This window comes from Malaclemys terrapin, chromosome 10, assembly GCF_027887155.1.
Source record: "Malaclemys terrapin pileata isolate rMalTer1 chromosome 10, rMalTer1.hap1, whole genome shotgun sequence".
Lineage (NCBI taxonomy): Eukaryota > Metazoa > Chordata > Testudines > Emydidae > Malaclemys > Malaclemys terrapin.
The window spans coordinates 54,482,407-54,507,589 of NC_071514.1; the positions used below are offsets into that span (position 1 = coordinate 54,482,407).

General features: G+C 49.6%; 1 protein-coding gene across 1 annotated transcript; it reads right to left on the reverse strand.

Moving 5' to 3' along the window:
• Positions 1 to 325: 325 nt before the first annotated feature.
• LOC128844858 (endonuclease 8-like 1) lies at positions 326 to 24,197 on the reverse strand. The gene is made up of 10 exons (XM_054042915.1): positions 24,131 to 24,197; positions 22,694 to 23,181; positions 20,528 to 20,647; positions 19,504 to 19,567; positions 7,617 to 7,719; positions 5,939 to 6,063; positions 3,506 to 3,533; positions 2,832 to 2,893; positions 1,113 to 1,353; positions 326 to 518 (listed from the first exon to the last, which is right to left on the reverse strand). Exons 2-10 carry the CDS (start codon positions 23,170 to 23,172, stop codon positions 472 to 474), a joined length of 1,269 nt encoding a protein of 422 aa, XP_053898890.1. The 5' UTR covers positions 23,173 to 23,181; positions 24,131 to 24,197; the 3' UTR covers positions 326 to 471.
• Between the last annotated feature and the right edge of the window lie 986 nt (positions 24,198 to 25,183).

A 25,183-nucleotide genomic window follows, 5' to 3' on the forward strand; every position in this document is an offset into this window, starting at 1 on the left:
GGTCTTCCGAGGATTTTTAACCTGACCCTCAGGAAACTGTTTCAACCTCAGACTTTCCCTACTCGGTGCGTTTCCCACCTCCCTGCCCAGAGCCGCCAGCTCTCAGCTGCAATCACCAGCGGGTGCCCCGGCAACTTCCAAGGGGTTCGATACAAAGTCACCCAATTGCGGTGTTCTGGAGCCGCATTTAAAAAGGAATAAAACCCCGTAACCGAGCAGGGAGGCTGACGCCCCGGCATCACCTTCTCCATTTCATGGGACATGGCTCTTGCGTCAGCTGCTTAGAGCCCCTGCAGCAAGCCCCTCTGAGGAAGGATCTAAGAAACAATGCAGCGGGCACTCCCGCTTGAGAGAAGAGTCACCCCAGCAGCTGCTCCCAGTGCGTCTCCCTCAGCACGTGCAGCAGTAGCAAGCGAGCTCCCATCTGAGTTACCCCAGGCTGGAGCGAGGACAGATGCTGTGCCAGACCAGTCATTCAGCCTTCACCCGCCTGGATCTTGGGGCAGCAGTAGCTGCTCCTAAAAAGACAGGGGAGAAAGTCAGAGCAGTGAGAGGGCAAAGTTTGACAGTCAACTTCCCTGTTCCCTGCAGCAAGGGAAATTCACTTTCTCCCACGGGAACATTGAAGGGGGCAGGAAGCTACCTCTGCTGCCTGAGAATCCTGGGGGTGCTGGGGGGAGTGCCAATTTCCTCCTAATAGAACTCAGATCTCAGTCCTGGCCAGATCCTCTCCTTCCTCCCCTCTACTGCAGCTAGGATCCTCAGAGCCATCCTCATCACCTCACAATTAACCCTTCTCTCTCTCTCAGTACGCACCCTGCCTTGAGCAGACTATCCTGGTGTCCATTAAGGAATTGCTTGCTGTGGACCCACCATGCCTACAGTCAGTGATTTGGTCACACAACACGTGCACAGAGAATTAGCTTCAGAGTTTCTAACTCCAGTGCCTGGCCAACAATCCTACAGAGCGTGGGTGGGGCTTCCCTTTCCCTGCAGAACACTAGCTCTTTTATTCCACTTTTGAAAAAATGCCAGACTGACCTGGACCAGCATACGCCATCTGGGCCTATCCCCCTCCCATGCTTATGTTGGAGCCAGTGCAGCATTCTAACCTGTGCTTCTCCGAGCAGATGCCTGCCTCTTCCTATCTGCAGCAGGAGCTTCGCTCATGGGAGACCCTTGACTTGCGGATGCTTTCCTTCTGGACCTGGCATTTGGCCTTCTTGCTTCATTTGCCTTGGCGTTCTCGGCTCCTTGGACAAGCTCTTTCCCCTTCTTCCTGCCAGATCGCTTTGCTACCTTCTCTTGGCTGCTGCTGCCCTTAGAACGTCTCTTCGGCACCGGCTTTGTGGCCTAGGCAGATGATTGAAACGTGCGCTCTCAGTCACGGGGAAGCGACTTTAGCTTCCTCTGTCTGTTTGGGGATCTCACTAGAAAGTTCAGGGGAACCGGGAGCAAACGCTGTTGTGGGAAGTGCTGTAGCTGTTCTGGGATCAACCTTCAGATGCACAGTTTGAACCATCTGTTCGATGGAGTTTACTCCACACACATCAGCTGGGAGCAAACTGGGGCAAGTTTTAAAACTTAACCTACCTAAAGTCAGGCACCAAATGTGAAAATTTGGCCTTGTTCTCCCTAAAGTTTTCCACGTCAGGAATGCACATCACCAGCTGCTCACGCAGCCACTACTAACCCTTACAATAAATGCTGAGAGAACATTTGGTGCTGTGCAAGGCAAAGACAGAGCTCACATCATTGGCTTTGGAGCAGGGACCATCTGCTACTCTGTCTGTACCACACCTAGTGCAGTGGGGTTCTTGGCTGGCCCTTAGAAAGAATCATATTTATTCTGATAGTGCCTATGTTACACAGACAAACAGACACAGGTATTTGACAGTCTGACAATCAGAGATGCGTAGGGTTGTTTGCGGATTTGCACAGTTTAACAAAGGGGACTAGATTAGCTGTTTCATTATTAACCCAAACAAGGGCAGTAGTACCAGTAACATATGCCACAGCCTCGGGTCAATAATAGCTGTATTTTGATTAAACATTTTGCAGGAACTTAAGCAGTTAAAAAAAGCTGCATTTGTACCCACCCTTAAGATGCTTCCTTTCGCCAAGTCACACAACTTCCGTTGTTCCAAAGACACCCCTTGGTCAGCATGACCCAATTAGCTGATTTGTCTCTTATTCAAGTAACAGACATTTGCAGTACATTGCTCACCTTCAAACGTGAGATTAAATAATGTCTGGACAATAGAAGTCTGTTTCTTTAACCCCATCCCTGAGGCCAGCGGATAAGAGTTAGAACTGCTGAACCAGCAGAGACTACTAAAAAGTAAAGTAACCTGTTATTCTTATACTGTGTTCGTGTCATCCTGAGATGAGCTCAATGAGAGCGTGGGGTTGAGATCCCAGCTATCAGAATATCTCTGGGATGCTGAGCCTCTCTACAGAGATGTGTGTACAAACGTGTGTACAAACATGCACACACGTGCCTAGTGTCAGGATACACACCAGTAAAGTGTCCATGACTTAGGGGGCTAGTTGAGAGGTGGTATTATCTAGGGTAGTGTTTAGAGGACAAGAGTGCGAGGTTGGGGTCTATTAGTTCTAGTCCCGATTCACCAAATCCTAATGGCAACACATTGGTCTCTCTCTGTTCTAGTTCTCTCATCTGGGAATAATGAGGGGGCTGAGATGGTGTTTAACTTCTTCCATACAAAGATCCAATGAAATGCACAATGGGGCAGCAGGAGAATGACTCGGAGTAGAGGAGCCCCCATAAAAACTAAGATACAGGAGATGTCTAGACAAAGGCTCTGTACCTTTGGACTTGGAGGCTCAGGGTCAGCATTCACCCGCGAGCGCCTCTTGCGGGACTTTTCTCCTGCAGGAGAGAATGTTAAGATGACAGTTTAACTCTGGAGGCGAGAAAGGGGCCTGACTGCAGCTGAGTCAGAGGTCTAATCCCCAGCCCTCTTTCCCTCTGGGAAGCCATCCAAGGAAGAAAGCTCCCCCAGCTGGTCTGAAAGCTTGGAGATGGTTCTGAGAGAGGTTGGACACAGCTGGCCTGGTTTTGGGGACATCTTGTCTGGACTATACATGACCTGAGTGTACTGAGGGTGCTCAGAGTGGGCTGGTTTGCATAGCTCTCCCTCCACAGAACAGGTATAGCACAGAGAGGACAGTGCTAGCTTCCCCATGTTCACGTGCAAGGACACTTGTAGGGTACACAGGCCACTTGATACTGGGCTGCCAACAATAATGGGACCCTTGGAGACTCACTATCTCCTTTCACCCGGGCTGCTGAACGGTCACCCGGGATAATGATGCGTAACCACTACTGGATTCAGGGCAGTGAGCTAGAGTTTGAGAAGAGCATCGCTTGTTTCCTTAACCTTAATAATTCCACAGCAAGCGACGGATCTCCCTGCCTCTCCCAACCCAACCAGAAGCAAGAGAACCCTGCAAAGCATGGAAGAGTAAAGCTGATGTTCACCTTTCGGGGCCATAGGTCCAGGCTCCCCCTGCAAAGGAAGAAAAAGCTTTTAGACAGTGCCTTAGCCCAATGCAAAGGGCAGTTCAAACCCCCATCAGGCATCAAAGGTCTCAGCAATGCTGCCAGACCCTGCAGCAGGGGCACCCGTAAATTAGCCAGAGCAACAGGCAGTGACAGAATGGTGTCTTGGAGCAGCAGTAGCTCACTTAAAGTAGTGTAAAAGCCCAAATGTTGGCACCCTAGACTTGGTGTTTGTCTCATCCATTTCTTTCCACCCCCTCCTCCAAGTTGCCCAGGTGAGCGTGACAGGATTTCTTGAGCTCATCCGGTCTCCTTGCTGGTGAGCGGGAGAGATCTCTGAGTCTCAACATTTAAGGATAAGGCCTTTTCTTGTAGCCATATGGTAAGGCCTAAGGCCTTTGTCTGCAGCCATATTGAGAGCAGCAGCCATTAGCTAAGAAGCAGGAAGTCACATCCTCACTTTCCATCTAAATTACATTAAAACAATGTAGCATCTGGCTGTTCAGAAGGAGAGCCTGTCCTAATAGCACCCACTAGCACCAGATAAAGAAACTGATCTTAAGATGGCTAAAGAAAAACTTAGTTTGACAGCATTCAGTCTGGCAAGAAATCATTTATCAATAGTTGTGGTTGTGAAATTCTCACTTCTTTATTGTTTTGTCTTTATTGTCCCCACTTCCCTATTATTTGTCTGTATTATCTTTGTCTGGTTCTTTGATTGTTTCTGTCTTACATAATTAATTTTGCTAGGTGTAAATTAATTAAGGTAGGGGGTATGATTGGTTAGAGAATTTTGTTACAATATGTTAGGATTGGTTACTAAAATTTTAGTAAAATGATTGGTTACGGTATAGCTTAGCAGGACTCAAGTTTCACTATATAAACTGGGGTCCAAAAGAAAGTTCTTGGAACCAACTCCAGGACACAGCCCCAGGATCAGAGCTGCCGGACCTCAACACACCGCCAATCACACCGTGCAGAAACTGGAGTTCCCCAGATGACCTGATCCTGATTGACCAGCAGGGAAAGTTCATCTGTCTTATTGGGAGTGGTGAGCATTGTATGTGTAGCATGTGCATTCTGTTTTGGTGACTTAATAAATAGAGCAGGGGTCAGCAACCTTTCAGAAGTGGTGTGCCGAGTCTTCATTTATTCACTCTGATTTAAGGTTTCGCGTGCCAGTAATACATTTTAACAGTTTTAGAAGGTCTCTTTCTATAAGTCTATAATATATAACTAAACTAGTGTTGTATGTAAAGTAAATAAGGTTTTTAAAATGCTTAAGAAGCTTCATTTAAAATTAAATTAAAATGCAGAACCCCCCAGAGCGGTGGCCAGGACCCGGGCAGTGTGAGTGCCACCGAAAATCAGCTGGCGTGCCGCCTTCGGCACCCGTGCCATAGGTTGCCTACCCCTGAAATAGAGGTTAAGGATATTACTGTGTAAGGCTCTTTCACTGGTAAAAGACCCTGTAAACCCTCAAAAGATTAGGCCCGGAGTCCAGAGGGAATGGGTGTTTGCTCTGAGCCTGGAGGAGTAGAGCCTGGAGCCCACAGAGGGGTAAAGTTAGAGTGCCTAAATTAAGAGCGTTACACCTGAGCCGTAGGAACTAGGTAGAGGTGGGTGCTCTCTAGAGTGTGCAAGTGACAGAGAATTTTGTGCGGGTAACAAAGGGACAGACTTTGTTCTGGGCTTAGCTAATGTTTCCTGGTGATGCAGAGCGGGACGGGCTGGATTCTCTCTCCTGTGGGCCTGGGGCTATTAGATTTTGTGGGGCTCCTGGGGGTTTGGAGTGGGGAATGGGCTCAGGGCTGGAGCAGGGGATTAGGGTGCAGGGTGTAGGCTCTGGCCGGCGGCACAACAGGGCAAAGGCAGGATCCCTGGCTCCACGCTGCCAGGATGCCTGCCCTGGCTCCATGCTGCTCTGCTCCCAGAGGTGGCTGACATGTCCAGCCCCTAGGCAGAGGGGCCAGGCTGCTCTGCGCGGTGCACACTGCCCGTGCCTGCAGGTGCTGCCCCCGCAGCTCCCATTGGCCACAGTACCCAACCAATGGGAGCTGCAGAGCTGGTGCACAGAGATTCCCTGAACACCCCCACCTAGGGGCCGCAGGGGCACATTGGCTAGCTGGCGCTCGCAGCTCCAGGGTGGGGCACCGAAGCTAGGGGACAGGTGTCCGGCCTGCGGCACCGAGACTTGCCGTGGGCCGGATTAAAAGAAGCAGTGAGCCACACCTGGCCCGCAGAGCCCCCCTTAGCCCGAGGCCATGGGCTGCAGCCCCAAAAGCCCCTGCATTAGTCCAGCCCTGGGGTAGGCGTCCTGCCGGTCTCCTCTTGCAGCAGGGTCAAGCCCCACGGTAGGGACAGCAATCATGAGTCAAGCCCCGCCAAATGCAAGACCACCGCAGTTCATACCTGAAACCAGATGGTCCTGCCATTGCCATCACGCAGCGACCTCATGCCAGGGACACAATAACACTGCAGCCACTCCTCAAAGGCCGCGGCATCATCAGAGGGCTCCGGGTTGTAACCCTTCCCCCCTGGTATGACACAAAAATGAGCATCAGGGAAAACTCTCAGCTACAGGGTTCCCCCTGCAACTCCAGAAGTGAGGGGCTGATCAGCTGTGGGCTTTGCTCTCTGCTACAGCGACCCCTGCTGGGGGCAGCAGCAATGCTCAGCTACAGCTTTCTGAACCCTTCCAGGGGCTCCCTCTCACGTACCCCATGTGGGATGGCCTGGAGATGGATTTGCACCTCTCCAGCCTGCACACACGCAGTTTGAAAGCATTCAGCTCTCTGAAGCTTGGTGTTTTTAAGGGAGTGCCTCTATTTCCACACCAGCTGGAGACATCGACTGCTCTGATAAGCCAAGAGGTCGATTTCTCTTGTATCCGGGCTCACTCGTCTTTCCTTTGCATCTCCCCCAATGTCTGCAGCTGTCTGGCTCGCTCACCACAGTCAGAGTGCAATGCACTTAGCTCTGGCGGGGGTCTGTCTGCTGAAATCCTCAGGGGAAGTCTGGGCAAAACCTACAGCAGGCTGAAGCAGAGGCAGACCCAAAAAGGATGCAAGAGAGGGAAAATAATGGATGGGCCATGGGGTCTCTCCTCGCTTAGTCCCAGAGACGGAGTCAGAGACACATCCCAGCTGGGACAGGGAGTGAAGTCTGTCCTGTGCAATCAACTGTTGTGTCGGGAACACTGAGCAGGGGGACAGTACATGCACCTGCTCTCTGCTCTTCAGCGAACAGGCCCACCATGGGTCTCTCCTATTATTGACTTTACAGTCAGGAGGGACCATCAGGATCATCTAGTCTGACCTCCTGCACATTGCAGGTCACAGAACCTCACCCACCCACTCCTGTACCGGCTGAGTTACTGACGTCCTCAAATCAGGATTTAAAGACTTCAAGTTACAGAGAATCCACCACTGACACTAGTTTAAACCTGGAAGCGAACCGTGCCCCACACTGCAGAGGAAGGCAAAAAATCCCCAGGATCTTGGACAATCTAACCCTGGGAGAAAATTCCTTCCTGACCGCAAATATGGTGATCAATTAGAGCCTAAGCAAGTGGGCAAGACCCAGCAGGCAGACCCCTGGGAAAGAATTCTCTGTAGTAACGCAGAGCCCTCCCCATCGAGTGCCCAGTCTCCGGCTGCTGGGGATTTTTGCTACTGGCCTATGACAATAGTTACCCATTGAAATCCGAACAATTTCAGCGTGATGGAAGTAGCTTTGCAGGGGCCACTGGCGCGCCCCACGCAGCACAAAGGGCACATCTGGTGTCATCCTGCCGCTCACGCAAAGGCCCAGCCTCCTCCCACTGGCATTAAATGCCCAGCCCGAGCGTTTTCATACAGCGCCCCTGCTTCCTGCTACCCCCACCCCAAGCCACCCCAGCAGGGCTCTGTCCCACCCCTCCTCCGTCGCTGAGTGTCTGCCCAGCTGGAGGCAGCAGGGATCCAATCCCAACTTCAACATCTCATTGCACCTCCTCCTGCTGGTGCGGCTGAGTCACCCCCACCCACAGGCTCCATGGCCCGTTGCAGGGCAGGAACCCGGGGCTGTGCTCCCTGAGCTGCCTCCTTACCCATGTGAATGACCTCCATGGGCACTGCATGGCAGAGCTCCAGCAGGTCTGGATTTTCCCGCTTTAACTTCACTTTCTTGCTCAAGGTCAGGTCCGGACTCTGCTGGGTTTGAGAGGAGGAGATTCAAACAGGCAGCCCAATCACAGCCCAAGCCAACCCTCTCCTATGCAACCCTTCCCCAGCCATCCAGCCCTTCCTCCTCCCAGCAAGGATAGGCCCAACCCTGCAATCAGCAGGTGCAGACTGTCGGAGAAAAACTGAGTTCTCACTATTTTGTTTAGGTACAGCAAGTCAGAGGCTTTATTATTAACTCTCACATGTGCAGAGGAGAGAGCAAGTAGGTCTCTCTCTGGTAACTAATTACAGCAAGCATTTATACCTTTCATTACAGAAATAATGAGGGACAGCTGCATTTTGTTTATACATAGGCCATCTTGATATCTTATTTTCTTACTTGTTTTGACTCTTGCCTACATACAATTAGTTTCTATACCTTATCTACACAAGGTCTTCTACACCTTATCTATACTGAGGTCACAATGACTTCTTACACAGCTCTTTCTCACCCGTCTCACACAATCCTCACACAATCCTCGCTTCTACAAATCTCGCGTTATCAGGGTTATCAGGGTCACAGCTAGCTTGACTCTTGCTAACAAAGACTGTCTCTTGCTAACGAAGCCTGACTCTTGCTAACAACCATCATGCATTGCAGTTCCCTTCTGTCAGTTCTTTTCTCTGCTTCCACAACCCCCCCCTTTTGTACTTCTAGTACAACAAACATTCTCAAATCTCTATTTGCATCAAGTTCTGGACTTCAGATTCTAAATTAGATTCTTCAACCTTAGGGGTTTTGATTGGATGCAATGATAATGCATGATTAGCATGAACATGAAAGGTATTACTATTATTACGTCTTTTACAACAACAACAACATAATCCTAAACTAACTAATAACAATACAAGCAATAACATTCCCATAGCAATACTATAATGGGGTTGTTGTACAGCCTTTGTCATAAAGCACAATACATCATATTTAGTACATAAGGTAGATACTCTATAAGCAGTGTGAAAGGCATACTTTTCTACTTGATATACATTTTGAAGCATGTGAATTTGCCCTTGTACCTCAGAGATTTTCTGAATCTCAGGTAACAATGAAAGCAAATTTTGAAATCTATCAGATAGTAAGCTAGTCCAATTAAAGGGTATCTGGAACCTAAGGGCTACTTGAAAAACTCTATCTGCAGGCCAGTAAATGATATGATTGTCTGCAGTGGTAGTGAGATTAAAATATATGTCTTGTGATATGGTGTCATTAACATACACACACAGCTATCATTAGCTTGGAAGAGTAAGTGTCCTGTCAGGGTAGTTCCTTGTCCCCTACCCTCCCAGCAAACGTAGTCATAGACAGTGACAACTTCTCCTGGCTTCAGTTTACGTGTACACTGAAGCTGTGGGGGTTCTAATGGCCAGAATATCCACAGGTTACCTAACCCCATCCAAATGTCAGGTGTAATCCTAGGAGCACTAACTAAAAATCGATTGGGCATACCAGGTGGTCTAATTTCCCAGATGTCTCGATGAATTACCCAATCCCATATGCATCCTCCCCATGGACCCGGCAGGATACGGTATGTGGGAGCCCACACCCCCTGTACCGGTCCATATGCTTGGAAGGAGCACTGAGAACGTCCACACTTCCACCCAGAAAGTTTCCAAGTATGTCTCCATGGCCACAGGTCAGATGGCACTCCTGACGTGTCTGTAAGGGCAGTGGGCCAAGCCTGGTGCTCTAGATCATTCCGAATGGCCATTAGCTGGTCATTCAAGAAATCCTGAATCTCTGAGCATGCTAGATCCCACTGCAATGCCTTCCCAGCCTCAGTGATATTCAATACCATCTCTGTCAGTAACTTCTGGGTCATAGAACTAAGGGCGGAGATAACATGTAACTCACCAACTCCAGCCTGTACCTGGGTTAGTTGTGCTCCAGAAACAAGGCCTATGGCCTTCTCTAGTTGGCCCAATTTCTCATCATGTTCCTGATTCTTAAAAATATTCCAAACTGCTGCTGCACTATTGGCCCCATCCCACGGGGATCCAGTCAAGTCTCTTCTCTTTCTAGAAGAAATAACCCAAGCCCTCTGTTGTGCTAATCTAATGGCAGCCCCTTGTGAACAGTTCGGGTATGTAGAGGTAATCTGGAAACTGGATAAGGGCAATGAAAATTTAACAGTTCCCAGTGTGGTGTTAATCACAGTCCATCGATATCCTACTACATCTCTCTTTGGTGTAGTACTATACCACATCTGTTGGTCAAACACCTTTATGTATTTCCGGGAGGCATTAACATTAATGGTATAAGATGGAGTGTATTGCAGTAAGGTACAAGTCACATTATCAGTCACTGGAATCATTTCTATGCAGGTAAAATTTCCAGTGGCAGAACAAACTCTTTGAGTGCTTGTTCGATTGTTCACTAATTGGATGATCAAATAACAATAAGGGCCTCTTTCATTTAACAGTACAAATTCCAGGAACAATCATCATATCTACTTCACTATAGAACCCATCAATTGCAGTTATTAATTCTTGGGGTTCACTAGTAGTGATATCATGTATTTTTATCTCTACTGATCCATTTGTTCTCCATTCAATTGTTTGCTCATATACATTGTCTTGAACTTTAAAGAATAATTTCTTCGAGCAAAATTTCAGTAAATCACTGAGATGTGAAAGTCTTGGCCAATGAGTTTCATTGGAATGTGTAGTACTGTTTGTATCTGGATAAGTTACAGTGGTGGTGGCAAGGGTCAAGGGACTAGTGGCAGGTGTAGTCTTTGTAGTGGCAAGGCGTTTTTGATATTCATCATCTGAAAGCCAATTAGGGAGGGCAGTGCATCCTGAAGGTATCTGTCCATAAGCACAAAGCCCTGATCCTGGAAAGAATCCACCCCACCACTGGACCCCACATTCCCAGGAACGTTCCCCACAGTTCCCTCCTTGCCAATAAACAATACTTCGTTTCTTCCACCAGGGCCAGTTCTTAATGTCTTTTGTAGTTAGAAAGTTCTGGACTTTGGTGGTTTCAGCAGAGCGAGTGTTTCTTCTTTTCTTCTTCAAAAACAGTTGTGATTCACCATAATACCGGGGAGAGGTTACTAGCACTTCACCCTGTACTGGTGTGATTCCTGTAAAAGAATTCAAAGGCACAGTAGATCTGTCAGTGGACAAGGGAGAGGTTACTAGCACTTCACCTTGTCCTCTTTCCCTGCTGTCCAGGAGGCACAGCAGAGTTAGCAGGAGAAATAGGCTGATCAGCAGCTGGAGAATCCTCTCCAGGCGGAGGGGTCTTTTTGCAGTGCGAAGCATGGGTCCAGGTGGGCAGTCCTTGGCACTTCACAGCAGTGTTAGTGGTTAACAGGACTTGGAAAGGGCCTTTCCAGCGTGGAGCCAAGGCAGTCTTTCGCTGATGGACCTTTATGTAGACCCAGTCTCCTGGTTCCAGCGAGTGGCAGGGCTGCACAGGATCCTTGGGTAGTGCTTCTTTCACCTGTGTATAGAAAGACTTAACACATTTCATTAGTGCCTGACAATACTTAAGCATTGTGTCATCCATTAAATGAATGTCCATCTGAGCTAGGGTCAGTGGGGGCGCAGTTGGTAGTCTCATCGGGCGCCCTGTCAGAATCTCATGAGGGCTGAGTCCAGTCTTTCGATTGGGAGTGGCCCTCATACTCATTAGTGCCAGAGGAAGGGCATCTGGCCACTTCAAGTTTGTTTCAGCACAAATCTTGGCCAGTTTATTTTTCAGAATTCCATTCTGGCGTTCCACTGTCCCAGCAGACTGCGGATGGTGGGGACAGTGAAGGTTGTGTTGAGTCTGCAAAGCTGCACATAACTCCTTTACAATCTGTCCAGTAAAATGAGTTCCACGGTCACTGTTGATACTCACAGGGATGCCAAATCGTGGTACAAAATCTTTAAGCAGAAGTTTCACAACAGTCCTGGCATCTGCTTTCCTGCAGGGAAAAGCTTCAACCCAATTTGAAAATACATCCACCAAAACCAATACGTATTCATAGCCACAACATTTAGACAGTTGAATAAAATCAATCTGAATATTTACAAAAGGTCCCCAAGGGGGAGGGTGAGCTGCCTGCCTAACTTTAACAGCTTTACCAATGTTATGCTGCTGACAAATCACACATTGTTGACAGTAGTGATGTGCAATGACTGGGAACCCGAACGCACACCAATCTCGGTTAACCGCAGCAACCATCCCCCCTTTGCTCACGTGAGCCATTCCGTGGTATACACGAGCAAGATAGGGCATTAGCATCTTCGGTGCAACCAGGCGACCAGCTGGGGCACGCCAAAGATGGTCAGGGTGTAGAATACAGCCATTAGCACTCCAAAAACGTTTCTCAGCTGCCGGTGCAGCTTCCTGGATCTTGGCCAGATCCTCAAGGGAGGCTAGTGGAGGCTGTTCAATCAAAGCACAAGTATATTCAGCCTGAGGTGCAGAAAGGGCCGCTGCTTTGGCTGCAGAGTCTGCCAAAGCATTTCCACGGGTAACTTCATCACGAGGGGTCTGGTGAGCTGTACATTTCACGACAGCTATAGCTTTGGGCAATAAAAGAGCATCTAAAAGAGCAGAGACATACAGACTGTTCTTAATAGGAGAACCAGTGGATGTAAGAAAACCTCTATACTTCCAGAGCAACCCATAATCATGTACCACTCCAAAAGCATAACGAGAGTCTGTATAGATTGTAACTGCTTGATCCTGAGCGAGAATGCAGGCTCGAGTTAAAGCCACAAGTTCGGCCACTTGAGCAGAAAACACAGAAGGAAGGAAAGCACTTTCAATAACAGCATGTGCAGAACACACAGCATAACCAGCAACCAATTTGCCCTTAGAATCTCGCAAGCACGAACCATCTACAAAGTAAATAAGATCAGGATTTTGCAAAGGCACATCTAGTAAATCATCTCTTGGACGAGAGAGAACCGATGTCACAGACACACAGTCATGTGGGTCTCCGTCTTTGGGCCCAGGCAACAAGGAGGCAGGATTTAGAACAGGGCAACGAGCCAAAGTAATATGAGATGAAGACAACAAGACAAGCTCATATTTTGTAAGACGAGAAGTGGATAGATGCTGTGTCTTAGATTTTAACAAGAGAGCAGCCACAGCATGAGGAACAGCAACAATCAAAGGAGATCCTAAGACAATAGATTCAGATACCTGAACAGCAAGAGCTGCTGCAGCTACAGCACGCAGGCAAGGGGGAAATCCAGCTGCCACAGCGTCTAGGGCAGTACTGTAATAAGCAATGGGACGGTGTTTGTCTCCGTGCCTTTGCGTTAATACAGCCAAAGCAAACCCATTACGCTCATGACAGAAAAGAGTGAATGGTTTAGCATAATCAGGAAGTCCCAGGGCTGGTGCACTGGACAGACTTTGCTTGATAGCAACAAAAGCTTGTTCAGCCTCTGGAGACCAAGGAAGAGGCTCAGGGGTACCTGACTTAGTCAGATCCTGTAAGGGTTTAATCATTGTTGCATAGCCTAAAATCCATTGTCTACAGTACCCAGTCATGCCAAGAAAAGTACGCATTTGAGAAATAGTTCCAGGCCTAGGCATATTTAGAATAGCTGAAATCCGAGAATCTGATAAATGACGAGTACCAGGAGAAATATCATGACCAAGGTAATGAACCTTGGGCTGACACAGCTGTAGTTTTTCCCGGGATGCCTTATGACCCTTAGCAGCTAAAGCAGTCAAAAGAATCAAAGTATCAGTTTTACAAGATTCAAAAGAGAGGGATGCCAACAAAAGATCATCCACATACTGTATAAGCACTGATTTACCTGGAAAAACCACATCATCCAGATCCTTCTTCAGGATCTGGGAAAACAAGGAAGGGGATTCAGTATACCCTTGGGGTAACCGAGTCCAGGTGTACTGGCGTCCTTTGTAGGTAAAGGCAAACAGATACTGACTCTCAGGGTGAATGGGGATAGAAAAGAAAGCTGAACATAAGTCCACAACAGTAAAGTAGGTAGCTGAAGGTGGAATACAAGAAAGAATTGTAGCTGGATTTGGAACCACAGGAAAGGAAGGTAAAACAACAGCATTAATCGCGCGGAGATCTTGAACAAACCGATAAGTGTTCTTTCCTGGCTTCTTTACAGGAAAGATAGGAGTATTACAAGAACTGGTGGTAGCAACAATAATACCCTGCTGTAATAAAGACTCCATTACTGGGGCTATACCTTCCTCTGCCTCAGGACGCAGAGGATACTGGGGAACTCTTGGCAAAGCTTTAGAAGGATCAACAAAAATCTTAACTGGTTCAGCGGTCCGAATCTGTCCCACTTCATTAGCGTGCTGAGACCAGAGATGAGGAGGAACTTGTGATAACAAATGCACAAGTTCAGGGTTACGAGTTGTTGGTAATTTAGCTGGCTCCTCTATGTGGAGTGTAGCCAACACTAGATTGGTATTCTCATCAGGAACCTGTAAGAATACGCCATCTGGTGTGCAATAGATAGTACAACCTAATTTACACAAAAGATCCCTTCCCAGCAGATTCACAGGAGAGGAGGGGCTGAGCAAGAATGCATGCTTGTCAGCAAGGGGCCCTAGTGAGACAGCAAGGGGTTTTGTGACAGGATGCGAAACAGGTTGATTTGAAATGCCCACAGCATTTACAGACAAAGTTGACAAAGGAACAGAGGGAAACTCCTCGGATCTTAGAGCAGATCTAGTAGCTCCAGTATCCACAAGACAAGTAACAGTTTGTCCTGCAATTTCACAGTTTACAAAAGGACCTTCTTGATCAATGGGAATTAAAGGATTCATGATGTAGTTACGTTCCCTCAGGCTGTCCTAGTAAGAGGTAGTTGTTGGGGTAAAAGTAGATGCTTCAGGATTTGGGAAAGGAGGTGGAGGGTTCTGAGACAATCGGGCTGGGCATGCATCTTTCCAGTGTCCCTCTTGGCCACAAATGTGGCATGCAGTGTACCTAGGTTGGGCAGGATACAAGGGACCCTTCCCTCTTCCTCGCCCACGACCTCGTCCTCGTCCTCCTCTCATTCCCCCACGGCCCTGGTTTTGATAAGTTTCTAACTGCAGGGTCAATAGTTTTGTTTCAGTATTCTCTTTCTTCTGCTCTATGCAAGCTGCACAATGATTGGCGACTGTCACCAATTCAGAAAGGGGTTTAGTTTGCCAGCCAATGCAGATAGTTCTTAACTGCTGCTGAATCTTTGGTAAGAGTCCCTGAACAAAAGCAGCCCCTACGGCTTCTCTGGCATTTTCAGCTGGCTGAGCAATTCCCGAATGCTGTTCAAAAACCTTAGTCAGCCTATCTAGATAATCAGCAGCGGACTCTCCTTTATTCTGTTTACAATAAGTAATCTTTGTCCAATCTGTCTTCTTAGGGCAGACTTCCGTCACAGCATTTACGAGACGGTCCCTAGCCTCTCTCAAATCACGATCAATTCCAGGGTCAGTAGCTGGCCAGGCTGCCTGCCTGGTAAGCCGTTGTCGAACTTCGGCTGGCATAATCATTCGCAAGAGTTGATTAATGTCTGCCCAAGATGGATTATAACACTGAACCACCGTCCGGAGTTCGTCTCTAAACTTTTCTGGTTCCTCCCTGATATTAGAAAATTCCTTCACCAAGTTTCTCAAATCTCCTGGTGACCACGGGGCATGCACTGTGACCAACTGTCCTGCATTCCCAGGCAGGTCTCTTAAAGGAACCTGGAGTGCATGTGCCACACTTCTAGTAAGATAACGGGTACTTTCCTCAGAAGGATTAGAATCAGGGGAGCTACTGGCAGGCTCAGAATCACCTCTTTGTGGTGAAGAGGAGGCTTCTCTCCCAGGGGAAGAGAGAACAATGTGTGCAGCTGATACATGCAGTGGTGAAACTGGCACTGCCGGGTGAGATTCGTTAGCAGACCCAGGCTGTGCAGGGGGAGGAGGCAGCACGGGCTGCTGCTGCTGCTGAATGTTACTGAAGAAATCTAAAATATCCTCAGCAGTTTCCTCCTCACTGTCAGATCTAACTAATTGGGGATAAAGGGGAGTAGAAGGAATTGCTTGAACGGGATTAGGATACACAGGAGCTGAAGGAATCACCCTAGGGGGAAGACAGCTGGATGCCTTGCATTTAAGCTGTAAATGTTGCACTGAGCTTTTAACTTTTCCTGGGAGTCTTTTAGACTCCGCACTCGAGACTCGTGGAGTCTCTTTGTTGCTTCCTCCCACCAACAGACAAATTGCTCCCACTGTGTATCAGAGGCTTTTGGTGAAGCCAGAGTTTCTTTAAGGTATTTAAGTTTGTCTAAATCAAAGGTACCTTCTAGTGGACATTGTTTAGATGGATTTGCACGCGTGTAAAGATTCCAATTATCTAAATACCTGCAGGTTTTCGGGCCATAATGTACGTACATGAAATAAGCTGGGGTACCCTTAGGGGGTGAGAGGGAAGACTTAGACTGTCCCCCACCCATTTTCCAATCACACACTCAAAGGGGGAAGGATACCCTGTCCGCGCTAGCAGCTCATAAACTAAGGATCTCTCCCTACAGGGTATTCACACAGGAGTGACTAACGAGGATAGCCATGACCCCCTACACCTCCCTTCAGCAAAGAGCGTCGGCTAATCTCAGAGAGAAAGCGCCGCTTACTCTGTTGCATCCAGTGAGATGGTCAGACTGTCAGTGGCTCACACGGAGAGGAAAAGGGGAGGGAAGATGGGTGCACACACTCCTAGACCCATCGCCGGACGATGCCAGGCCGAGTCAACTTACATGGGTCGGATCTCCTAAAGATCCTCTAGTTACCGGGCTTGCGTTAGAGTAGTTCTGGTCACGAGCCAAAAGACTTCGCAGAGTACTCTGGGCGTCTTCCGGTAACACTCAATTCACACTGTGTACACACACACACACACACACACACACCAACATACCAAGGCCTTCTACCAGGTACTACTCCTGAGTACCTCCAGGTACTATTCCCAAGTACCTTGATGCATCACTTGAGGCGGTAAAAACCCCTCTTGAGGCAGTAACAACTCCTCAATACAGGTGCAAACCCTATGCACCTAGCATATGCTTACAGGGGGCGGCAAACAATTCCCCTATTACGCCGCTCAGCATCTGACCTTGCTGCACAGTCAATAAGTTCGGATGGCGTGAGCCCAACAGGGGCAGACGGCCCCACGGACAGTCCTCCTCCGACACCCCAATAGAGATTTCAAAAGGTCTCTTACCTCTATTGTGGCGCCATGGGGTTCGAAGGGGAACGATCCGTAGCAGCTGCCGTTGCCTCAGTGGGCGTTGCCATCCCGGACGAGCCCCCAAATTGTCGGAGAAAAACTGAGTTCTCACTATTTTGTTTAGGTACAGCAAGTCAGAGGCTTTATTATTAACTCTCACATGTGCAGAGGAGAGAGCAAGTAGGTCTCTCTCTGGTAACTAATTACAGCAAGCATTTATACCTTTCATTACAGAAATAATGAGGGACAGCTGCATTTTGTTTATACATAGGCCATCTTGATATCTTATTTTCTTACTTGTTTTGACTCTTGCCTACATACAATTAGTTTCTATACCTTATCTACACAAGGTCTTCTACACCTTATCTATACTGAGGTCACAATGACTTCTTACACAGCTCTTTCTCACCCGTCTCACACAATCCTCACACAATCCTCGCTTCTACAAATCTCGCGTTATCAGGGTTATCAGGGTCACAGCTAGCTTGACTCTTGCTAACAAAGACTGTCTCTTGCTAACGAAGCCTGACTCTTGCTAACAACCATCATGCATTGCAGTTCCCTTCTGTCAGTTCTTTTCTCTGCTTCCACAAGACATACCCGAGCCAGCTTGCCAATAGCCACCAGCATACACACCCCGCGTCCCAGGCAGGCTTGTATTTGGGTGGCTGGCCCGGGCACCACAGCCTCTCTGCTAGTTTTAGCGAGCCAGTGGAATCAAAGGGAGCTTGGCTATGTCGACATGGGCTGCACTTACACCTCTGACTGCGGTGTAGACCCTACTCCAAGCCCTTTGTAGCTGCTGGTCCCACTCCAAAAACAACCAGCCTAGTCCCTTCCCAGCTGTCCAGCCCTTCCTATAAGGCAACTCCTCCACGGCTGCCAAGCCATCCTGCTCCCCCCCCGCACATTTCCCTTACCAGAGGCCTAAACCTGCCCTGACATGTGCTCCGACCAACCCAGCTTCCTCTCCCTCCAGGTGCTAAATGCTCCCTGTTTCCAGATGCCAGGCCAAATTCAGCCCTGGCATAAGCAGGGCTAACTCCATAGACTTTGATGCAGTTGCCCCTGCTGAGTGGGAATCTGACCTGCCTCTGTAAAGTACCCGCTTGTATACATCAGTCACTTTACCACTCCACACAGGGCTGAATTTAGCCTGACAGCATCTGAAGACTAAAGATCTCTTACGGCTGGGACGCATCACTGACTGCGCCGCAGGTGTTTGTAACTTAACTGCTGCTACAGAGACAGGCTGGGGGAGGGGAGGGGAGGGAGAAAGGCCGGTCAGACAAAAACAGTATTTGGGTTTTTCTTTAAATAGCTACTTCCCCTCCAGAAGCCACACAGCACTAGACCAGAATAGTCAGATTTGGAGCCTAAACTACTGTGGTCCTCTTAGTTATGGGTTATTTTCACAGCGAACTAGGATCTTTGGCCCAGATCCCCAAAAGGTATTTAAACTCCTAACTTCCCTTGAAATCAGTGGAAGTTCGGTGCCTAAATACCTTTGAGATTGGTAGGGGGAGGGAATGGCCAAGTGACCAAAATATGCAAGTGGCTACTGTACAAGGCAGAGTGCAGTCCCCCTCAGCAAAGGAGAATGTATACACAACACAGGAGCCATAGACGTATATGCCATGATAGGCAGTCATGGTCCATCTGGCTCAAGATTTGCAAACAAGTTTTACATGCAGCACTTTTGCAGAGCAACTCCTAGGAGTTAAAGGCACTGGAGGATAAGCAGACATTTACGTGGCATTTGTCCTCCCAAAGGACCCCACCATGCTTTATAAACTTACCATACACGTGCTGTAGAACACACGAGGAAGCGAGTGATTCCTTCATGGAGGAGCCAAACGCAATCACTGAACTGTTAAAGAGCCCACAGCAAGTCTGAGCACGGGGAGGGAAGAATTCCGTCTCCTGCTCAAGCTGCGTGGCTAATTGAGGAGCCAGAATGCAGTCAGCAGAGCTGGGATTTGGCGAGTTCTGGTGCTAACATCCCTGCTTGGACAAGGTGCCAGAGGAGCTTTAACAACCACATGGGAACCGGCCCTGTCTCACAGCTCTCCAGAAAACCACCCCTCCAAACCCCATGCTGGGGCATTGCCTGCTCCAGGCCTGACTCAGAGCCAGCTACTAAATGGGCAGCACTATTGTCTGCACAGGTCCCCTATCCAAGCCATGCACATAATGATATGGCTGAGCAGGGCGATCTGACAGACTCCAGGCCATGGCAGCGTGGCCACACGTCATGGGGAGGTAAAGGCTGAAGAATTAAACTGAGAATCCCCCGTAAGAAGGGATTTTGAGAGACACAGAACAGGCCCTGAAGTCAGAGTGTCTGGCCTCCTGATTCATGGTGAGGATCCACCTCCAAGACAGCAGCCACTTCTAACAAGAAGAAAGAGCAACAGGACCCGAACCAGAAGCGGTCGAAGTTCTAAGGTTAAAGCTACAACTCGTAACTGGGGCTGCAGATCCTCAGGCGCTACAGGGCGAGCACTGAACCCCGAGTTCTATGTGATGAGCTGGAACATTTCTGTGCATGTGCGTGAGCCTTCTCCACCCTCCTCACCTGCTTCCGATGCTGAAGAGCCTCTAGCACCGTCCGAGCCTTCTCAAAGGGAGGGATCTTTAACCTAGGAGAGTCCATCTGTTATGTGAGGACCCCAACGCAAATGCCAGCCAATGCATATGGAGTCCCGGCCTAAGGGAGGGGAGGGAGATTGCTGACGCAGCGGGTGGAAGCATTGGCTTTTCACCTCTGAAGAGCTGGATGTAATCTACACAGTAAATCATTGGTGCATTCAGACTATGGCATGTGAGCAGGGTGTAATTCAGCTCCCCAGGCAAGGTCCCAGACTGAAAGTGTCATCGCAGGACAAATCGGAGATGCCCAGCATATACAGGGCACTCAGGAAAAAAAATAAAGGTCAGGGCTGTGATGGTAGCGAGTGTAGTGCAGGAACTGCAAAGTGCTCAAAGCTGAGGTGCACTGGCAGTGCTGTCTGTAGGTGCTTAGCGCTGGAATGGATATGGGCCGGCTGCATTTCAGCAAGGGAAATGGGTGGCCTCTCAACAGTTTGGACCCTTACATGGTGCTGGTCTCGTAGCTACAGGGATGGGAATCAAAAGGTCTGGCTGTCTACTATGTAAAACGGACCCTATACATACATGAACACCTCATGCTTCCTAATGTAATTATCCTCCCAACCCCTAAGGCAGTGCTAATATCTCCATTGTACGGATAGGGAAGCTGAGGCACAGAGAGGCTATGGGCTTGTCTCCATAGGGAGTTCAGACCAGTTAACTGAAGATGTGCCTTAATTTCACAGCAGTGAACGTGCATCATAAACCCCCATTTGGAGAGGCTCATTCAGAAGTAAAGTGGCCTTAGTTTGCTGTAGCTGAATCCTCCTCAGGGGGTTAATGCACTCGAAGTCCCGCACATTAACTTCACAGCTTTAGTTATTTCATCTGAACTTTCCTCAGCGTCCCTGCTGAAACAAGGCCTGGCTTGAACCTGGGGTGGAATAGGATATTGGACCCACATCTCCATCGGGCCAGGCCTCCTCCTCTCCGCTCTTCGCCCTGCTCACCTGTAGAGAATCTCGGCTCGGAGGTAGTTGCCAATCCCATTGAAAAACTTCTGATTTAACAGGGCTTCGCAGATGGGCTTGTTGAAAGCCTTGTCAGACAGGTTCCTCAGCACGTTCTCCCTGGAAGACAGCAGGGCCGGTCAGCTAGGGAGGAGGGGCTGGGGAAACGACCACCTCACTCAGCCTGTGATGTGCTTCCAACACGGTAACCAACATGGGAGGTGGGGTTGTTCTCCAGTGGGGTTTTCTGCTGCAGAAGGGTCTGCCTCCAGACACAAGCAGGGAGAAGTGAAACTAAAAATGATGGAGGTTATGGTCTAGCGGGCACAAGTGAAACCTTGGGGGATGGTTCTTATAGCAAGACTGTAAATATAGATGCAGACAGTCTGTGCAGGAGAGACGAGGGGGCAGCATTAGACATCAAGAGGCATTACAATAAAACAGGTAACGATAAAGGTAACGGCGAAACCCTTTGGGTAAAGGTACAGGGATGACCCGCTGTTTCCTTAGAAGGAGCAGCGCACGGACTTGCAGTTCCAGTGCTGTATGCTACTTGAATTCAGCCCCGTAGGGAACGGGTTCCCGGAATGCAGCAGTTATCAAGGTATTTGATTGCAGGGAAGCAAATTAAGAAATTGAGTGTGATAAGAGGAAGCATTAAAGACCCACCACAGCATAAAGAAGGCTGGAGGAACAGCAAGAGACATCACCATTAAGGCATTGAAGGCAGTCTAAGAGTCCTCCGAAACTGACAAATACAAAGAACAAGAAGGAGCCTTTGAAGAGTGGCTTTATGAAGGCCTGCGCTAAGATCTTGACATAGAAGAGCAAAGAGATAAGGGAACACCAACATGTAGAGTCAGGTGAGGCTTGCAGTGGAGAGACAAGGGTTCAAGGAATGCTGCCAAAGGGAAATAAATATAAGTGGCCATGCAGAAATGCACTGAAGAGGGAGTAGCTCATTCATCAAAGAGGAGGGGGATGAAATGAACAAAGACTCAATGCCTGAGACTCTGGAATCCTTTTATGCAATCTGCCTTTGACAAGGTGCTCAGGGAACCAACTAACAAACTCACCAAGCCTCTGATGACTGAATGGGATACAATTAGGGAAAGGAAAATTTGAGAATATGAGGGGGGAAAAGATTGGAAGGGAAGCGGTGGAAATCCCGATGTTCAGCAAATTCAAAACTAACCCTGAAAATCCACTAATGAACATACCACATGGTACCTGGACAGGCAGGCATGCGTGTGTGCATCAGACAACCCAATGACCCCTTTCAATCTCCAACCTCTGTCAGTCAGTGATACGCCCTTCAGCTATGAATTCTACCTGTGAAATACAAAGTAGGCACTTTGGCCCACAACCTCTAAGGTATTTAGGCTCTTCCAACAGAAGTTAGGACCCTTATTATCTTTGGGGACCTGGCCCTTTGTCCACCAAGCTACAAGCCCCTCCTTGCCTGCCATGGTAGTTTGCAGGTGTTAAAGTAGCTACAGCAGGGTTCTTGCTCTCTTGCACTGTTTCATGACTGTAACAGACACATATTAAGAGTGAAACATTAACTTGTACAAAATAATACAAGAGCTCAACCAAAGCCCTCTTGGTCTCTGTCATAGTCAGTTAACAGGTCCTAGCCCAGGGGATCTCCAGCTTTTTCCAGCCTCTCACTTTGCATAACAGACATCTCCTCATGGACCTACCTCATTCCCAACCATTCAGCCTCCCCCCGCTTGGTTCTCAACATGCTGAACTGAGTGGATAGCAAGGTGGTCTGCATAGCCACTGGAGAACCATTGCTGTGAGGGTTAAATCTCTCAGCTGTGCTCTTCGCTTTTGCAATACTTAAGAATTATTTTTGTGCTGTTCGCTTGTTATATAAGAAAAAGCCACACAGGAGGATGTTTAAACCAAGCCTGTTCTCTTGTTCATAGCGAGATCTCTGGGAATGCAAAGCACCAGACAGTCTTCAACCCGAGACAGAGTTTCCATAAACGTGAGCTACAAGTGTCCCTGTAATGGTGAAAGGCCCCATATTCTATCACCAGGCTCCCCACAGAATTCACTGTTAGAATATTGTGTCTATCATTCATTCCCCCCACCCCCTTCGACACACACTCCTGGTCAGTTTCTCAAGCAGAGGTGAAAGGTCATGGTGGATCTCACCTGAATTTCTCATACTCCAGCATCACACATGGCCCTCGATCCAGCTGCCACGTCCCGTGCACTTCCCACCTCCCGAAGCGCCTGATATCCACGAAGCAGAGGGCTCGGTGCGGGCTCTCCTTGGTGTAAAACCAAAGATGGGCGTGTTTGGGCAGCTCGGCCCCGGAAGCGAGCTTGAAGCTGCCTGACATCCCAAAGCGGAAGACAAGATCTATGGGCTGCTGGAGACCATTCTGGCTCAGCCCCTCCCTGTCCCTCCCTCTGCCAGGGAGCAAGTTCTTCTCCTCTTTGAGTGGCGTCAGGGTCAGCTTGATCTCCTTGCCCCGTGAGGTGGCAGAGATCAGGTACGCGTCGCTCTCAAACAGCACCTCTGGGTTCTTGCTCACTTCAGACTTCTCCACCTTCCCCGAGAAGATGAGCCCTGCACATACCGTGTTGATGTAGCAGCTGGCCAGGTGCAGCTCTGGGCCCTCTGGCATCTTAGACACCTGCCCAAATGAAGGGAAGACCCAGGCATAAGGCAGAGCAACTACTGTAGCACGTGCATCTTACCAATCAGGGCGGGCAGCTCTCTCAGTCCCTGGCTTTGCCAGGCCCTCCTGGCCTGTGAACATGGACCCAACTGCAGGTGTGCAGGGGACAATAGCAAGGCTGAGCCAGTGGACAAGGATACCATTGAGGATGGTTATTAGCAGGGCCGGCTCCAGGGTTTTGGCCACCCCAAGCAGCAAAACAAAACAAAAAAGCCGCGATCGTGATCTGTGGCGGCGATTCAGCGGGAGGTCCTTCGCTCCGAGCAGGAGTGAGGGACTGTCCGCTGAATTGCCGCCAAACAGCTGGACATGCCGCCCCTCTCCGAAGTGGCCACCCCAAGCACCTGCTTGGTAAGCTGGTGCCTGGAGCCGGCCCTGGGAATTAGGGACCACCTGGCCATGGGCTGAGCCACCAACCCCTTCCATGAGGAGCCAGTGCACAGCCAGGAGATGGGCACCACCAAGCTGGCCAGGACCAGGAACGGAGATGGGCCCTGGGTCCCAGTGGGTCAGGAAGCTCCCCTCAGGAGCCCCTGCACAGGGCCAGCTTCCCCCTCCAGCCAGTGTTTCCCCCCCCCCCCAGCACAGCTCTCCTTCCAGCCAGTATTCCCCGCCCCCCAGCCTCCCCCAGCACAGGGCCAGTTCCCCCCCACACACCAACCTGCCGCCCCGCCCCCGAGTACAGGGCCGGCTCCCCCCCAGCCAGTTTCCCCTTATAACGCTCCCGCCCGGGTTTGCAGCGCGGCTGGAGCAGTTACACAACCAGACACCGCAGCAGGCCGGCTCGGCAGTCCCCGCCCACAACCCCAGCACAGGGCCAGATTCCCCTCAACCTGTCCCCCCCGCTCCGGGTCCCCCAAAGCCTGTCCCAGCACAGAACCGGCCAGCAGACCCCACCGCATACCTGAGCTCCCGCTCGCACTGTTCGCCTGCAGCCGGAGGGTTAAACAGCCCCCCGGCTGGGAGGGGCGGGGCAGCGCGGGGCACGATGGGAGTTGTAGTTCCACAGGGGAGCATCAGCCTACAGGGTGGGGAGTGGGAGGTCTCTAGCCCCGCGTGGATGCCTGGGAGGGGCTCAGGGACACAGGCAGGGAATGGAATTCTCCCCCTCCTCCTCCCTGTGCCTTGTATTCTATGGCTGGCTGGGGAAAAGCACCACATAGGCCCTCACCCCCAACCATCTACTACACGGACACTCCTACACCCCACCATCCTGCACTCACCCAGAGCACCTAACAAGCTAGATTTATAGCCCTAGAATGATTTAGTTGCTTAAATGTATAAACATGCCTTCAGTAGAGAGGGGAGGGGAAGTAGGGGGAGGTGGGAGAGAGGGGGGGCTTAGTTGTAAAACGTATAAAGAAGAGAGAAACTGTTTTTGCTGGTGTGCTTGATTTGAGACTTGCCTGTCTCCTTGCACCATTTTGAGATCTCAAATAAACTTTGATTGTTTCTCCACCCCGGTATGTTTATTGGCGTGAAGCACTCCGGGCAACGAACCCCACTGTTGCTGTCCTCGGGCCCCTGTGCCGGCAACAATCTTGGCGTCCCTGGGTGGGCTCGAGGCTGAAATTTAGCCTTGCCCGGATCCCTCCTGGCGGCCGACGGATTACCACGACGACCGACACCCAGAGCACTCACCGGTGACTTCATCGGGGGCCTCAGCGGAGACGTGGTTTGGTCGACCCCGGAGAGTACAACGGTGCAATGCGCTCGATTAGTGGAGAAGCAGCTGTGGATGACGGTGCAGAACCGGACCCTTGGATAAGGTAGGAACAGTCCAGTGGGGACTTTACCTGTTTTGACCTGGGGACGCCCAGTGTCTCCCTAGAGTATGGGGCAGGGATAGAGTACTGCAGGCAGGGCGAGGTGTACGCCCTTAGAATGCATTCTGGTGAACTGGAAAGTGTTTGGATCGGATCCGTTGATTACAAGTAAACTGAAAAGATTCTGTACA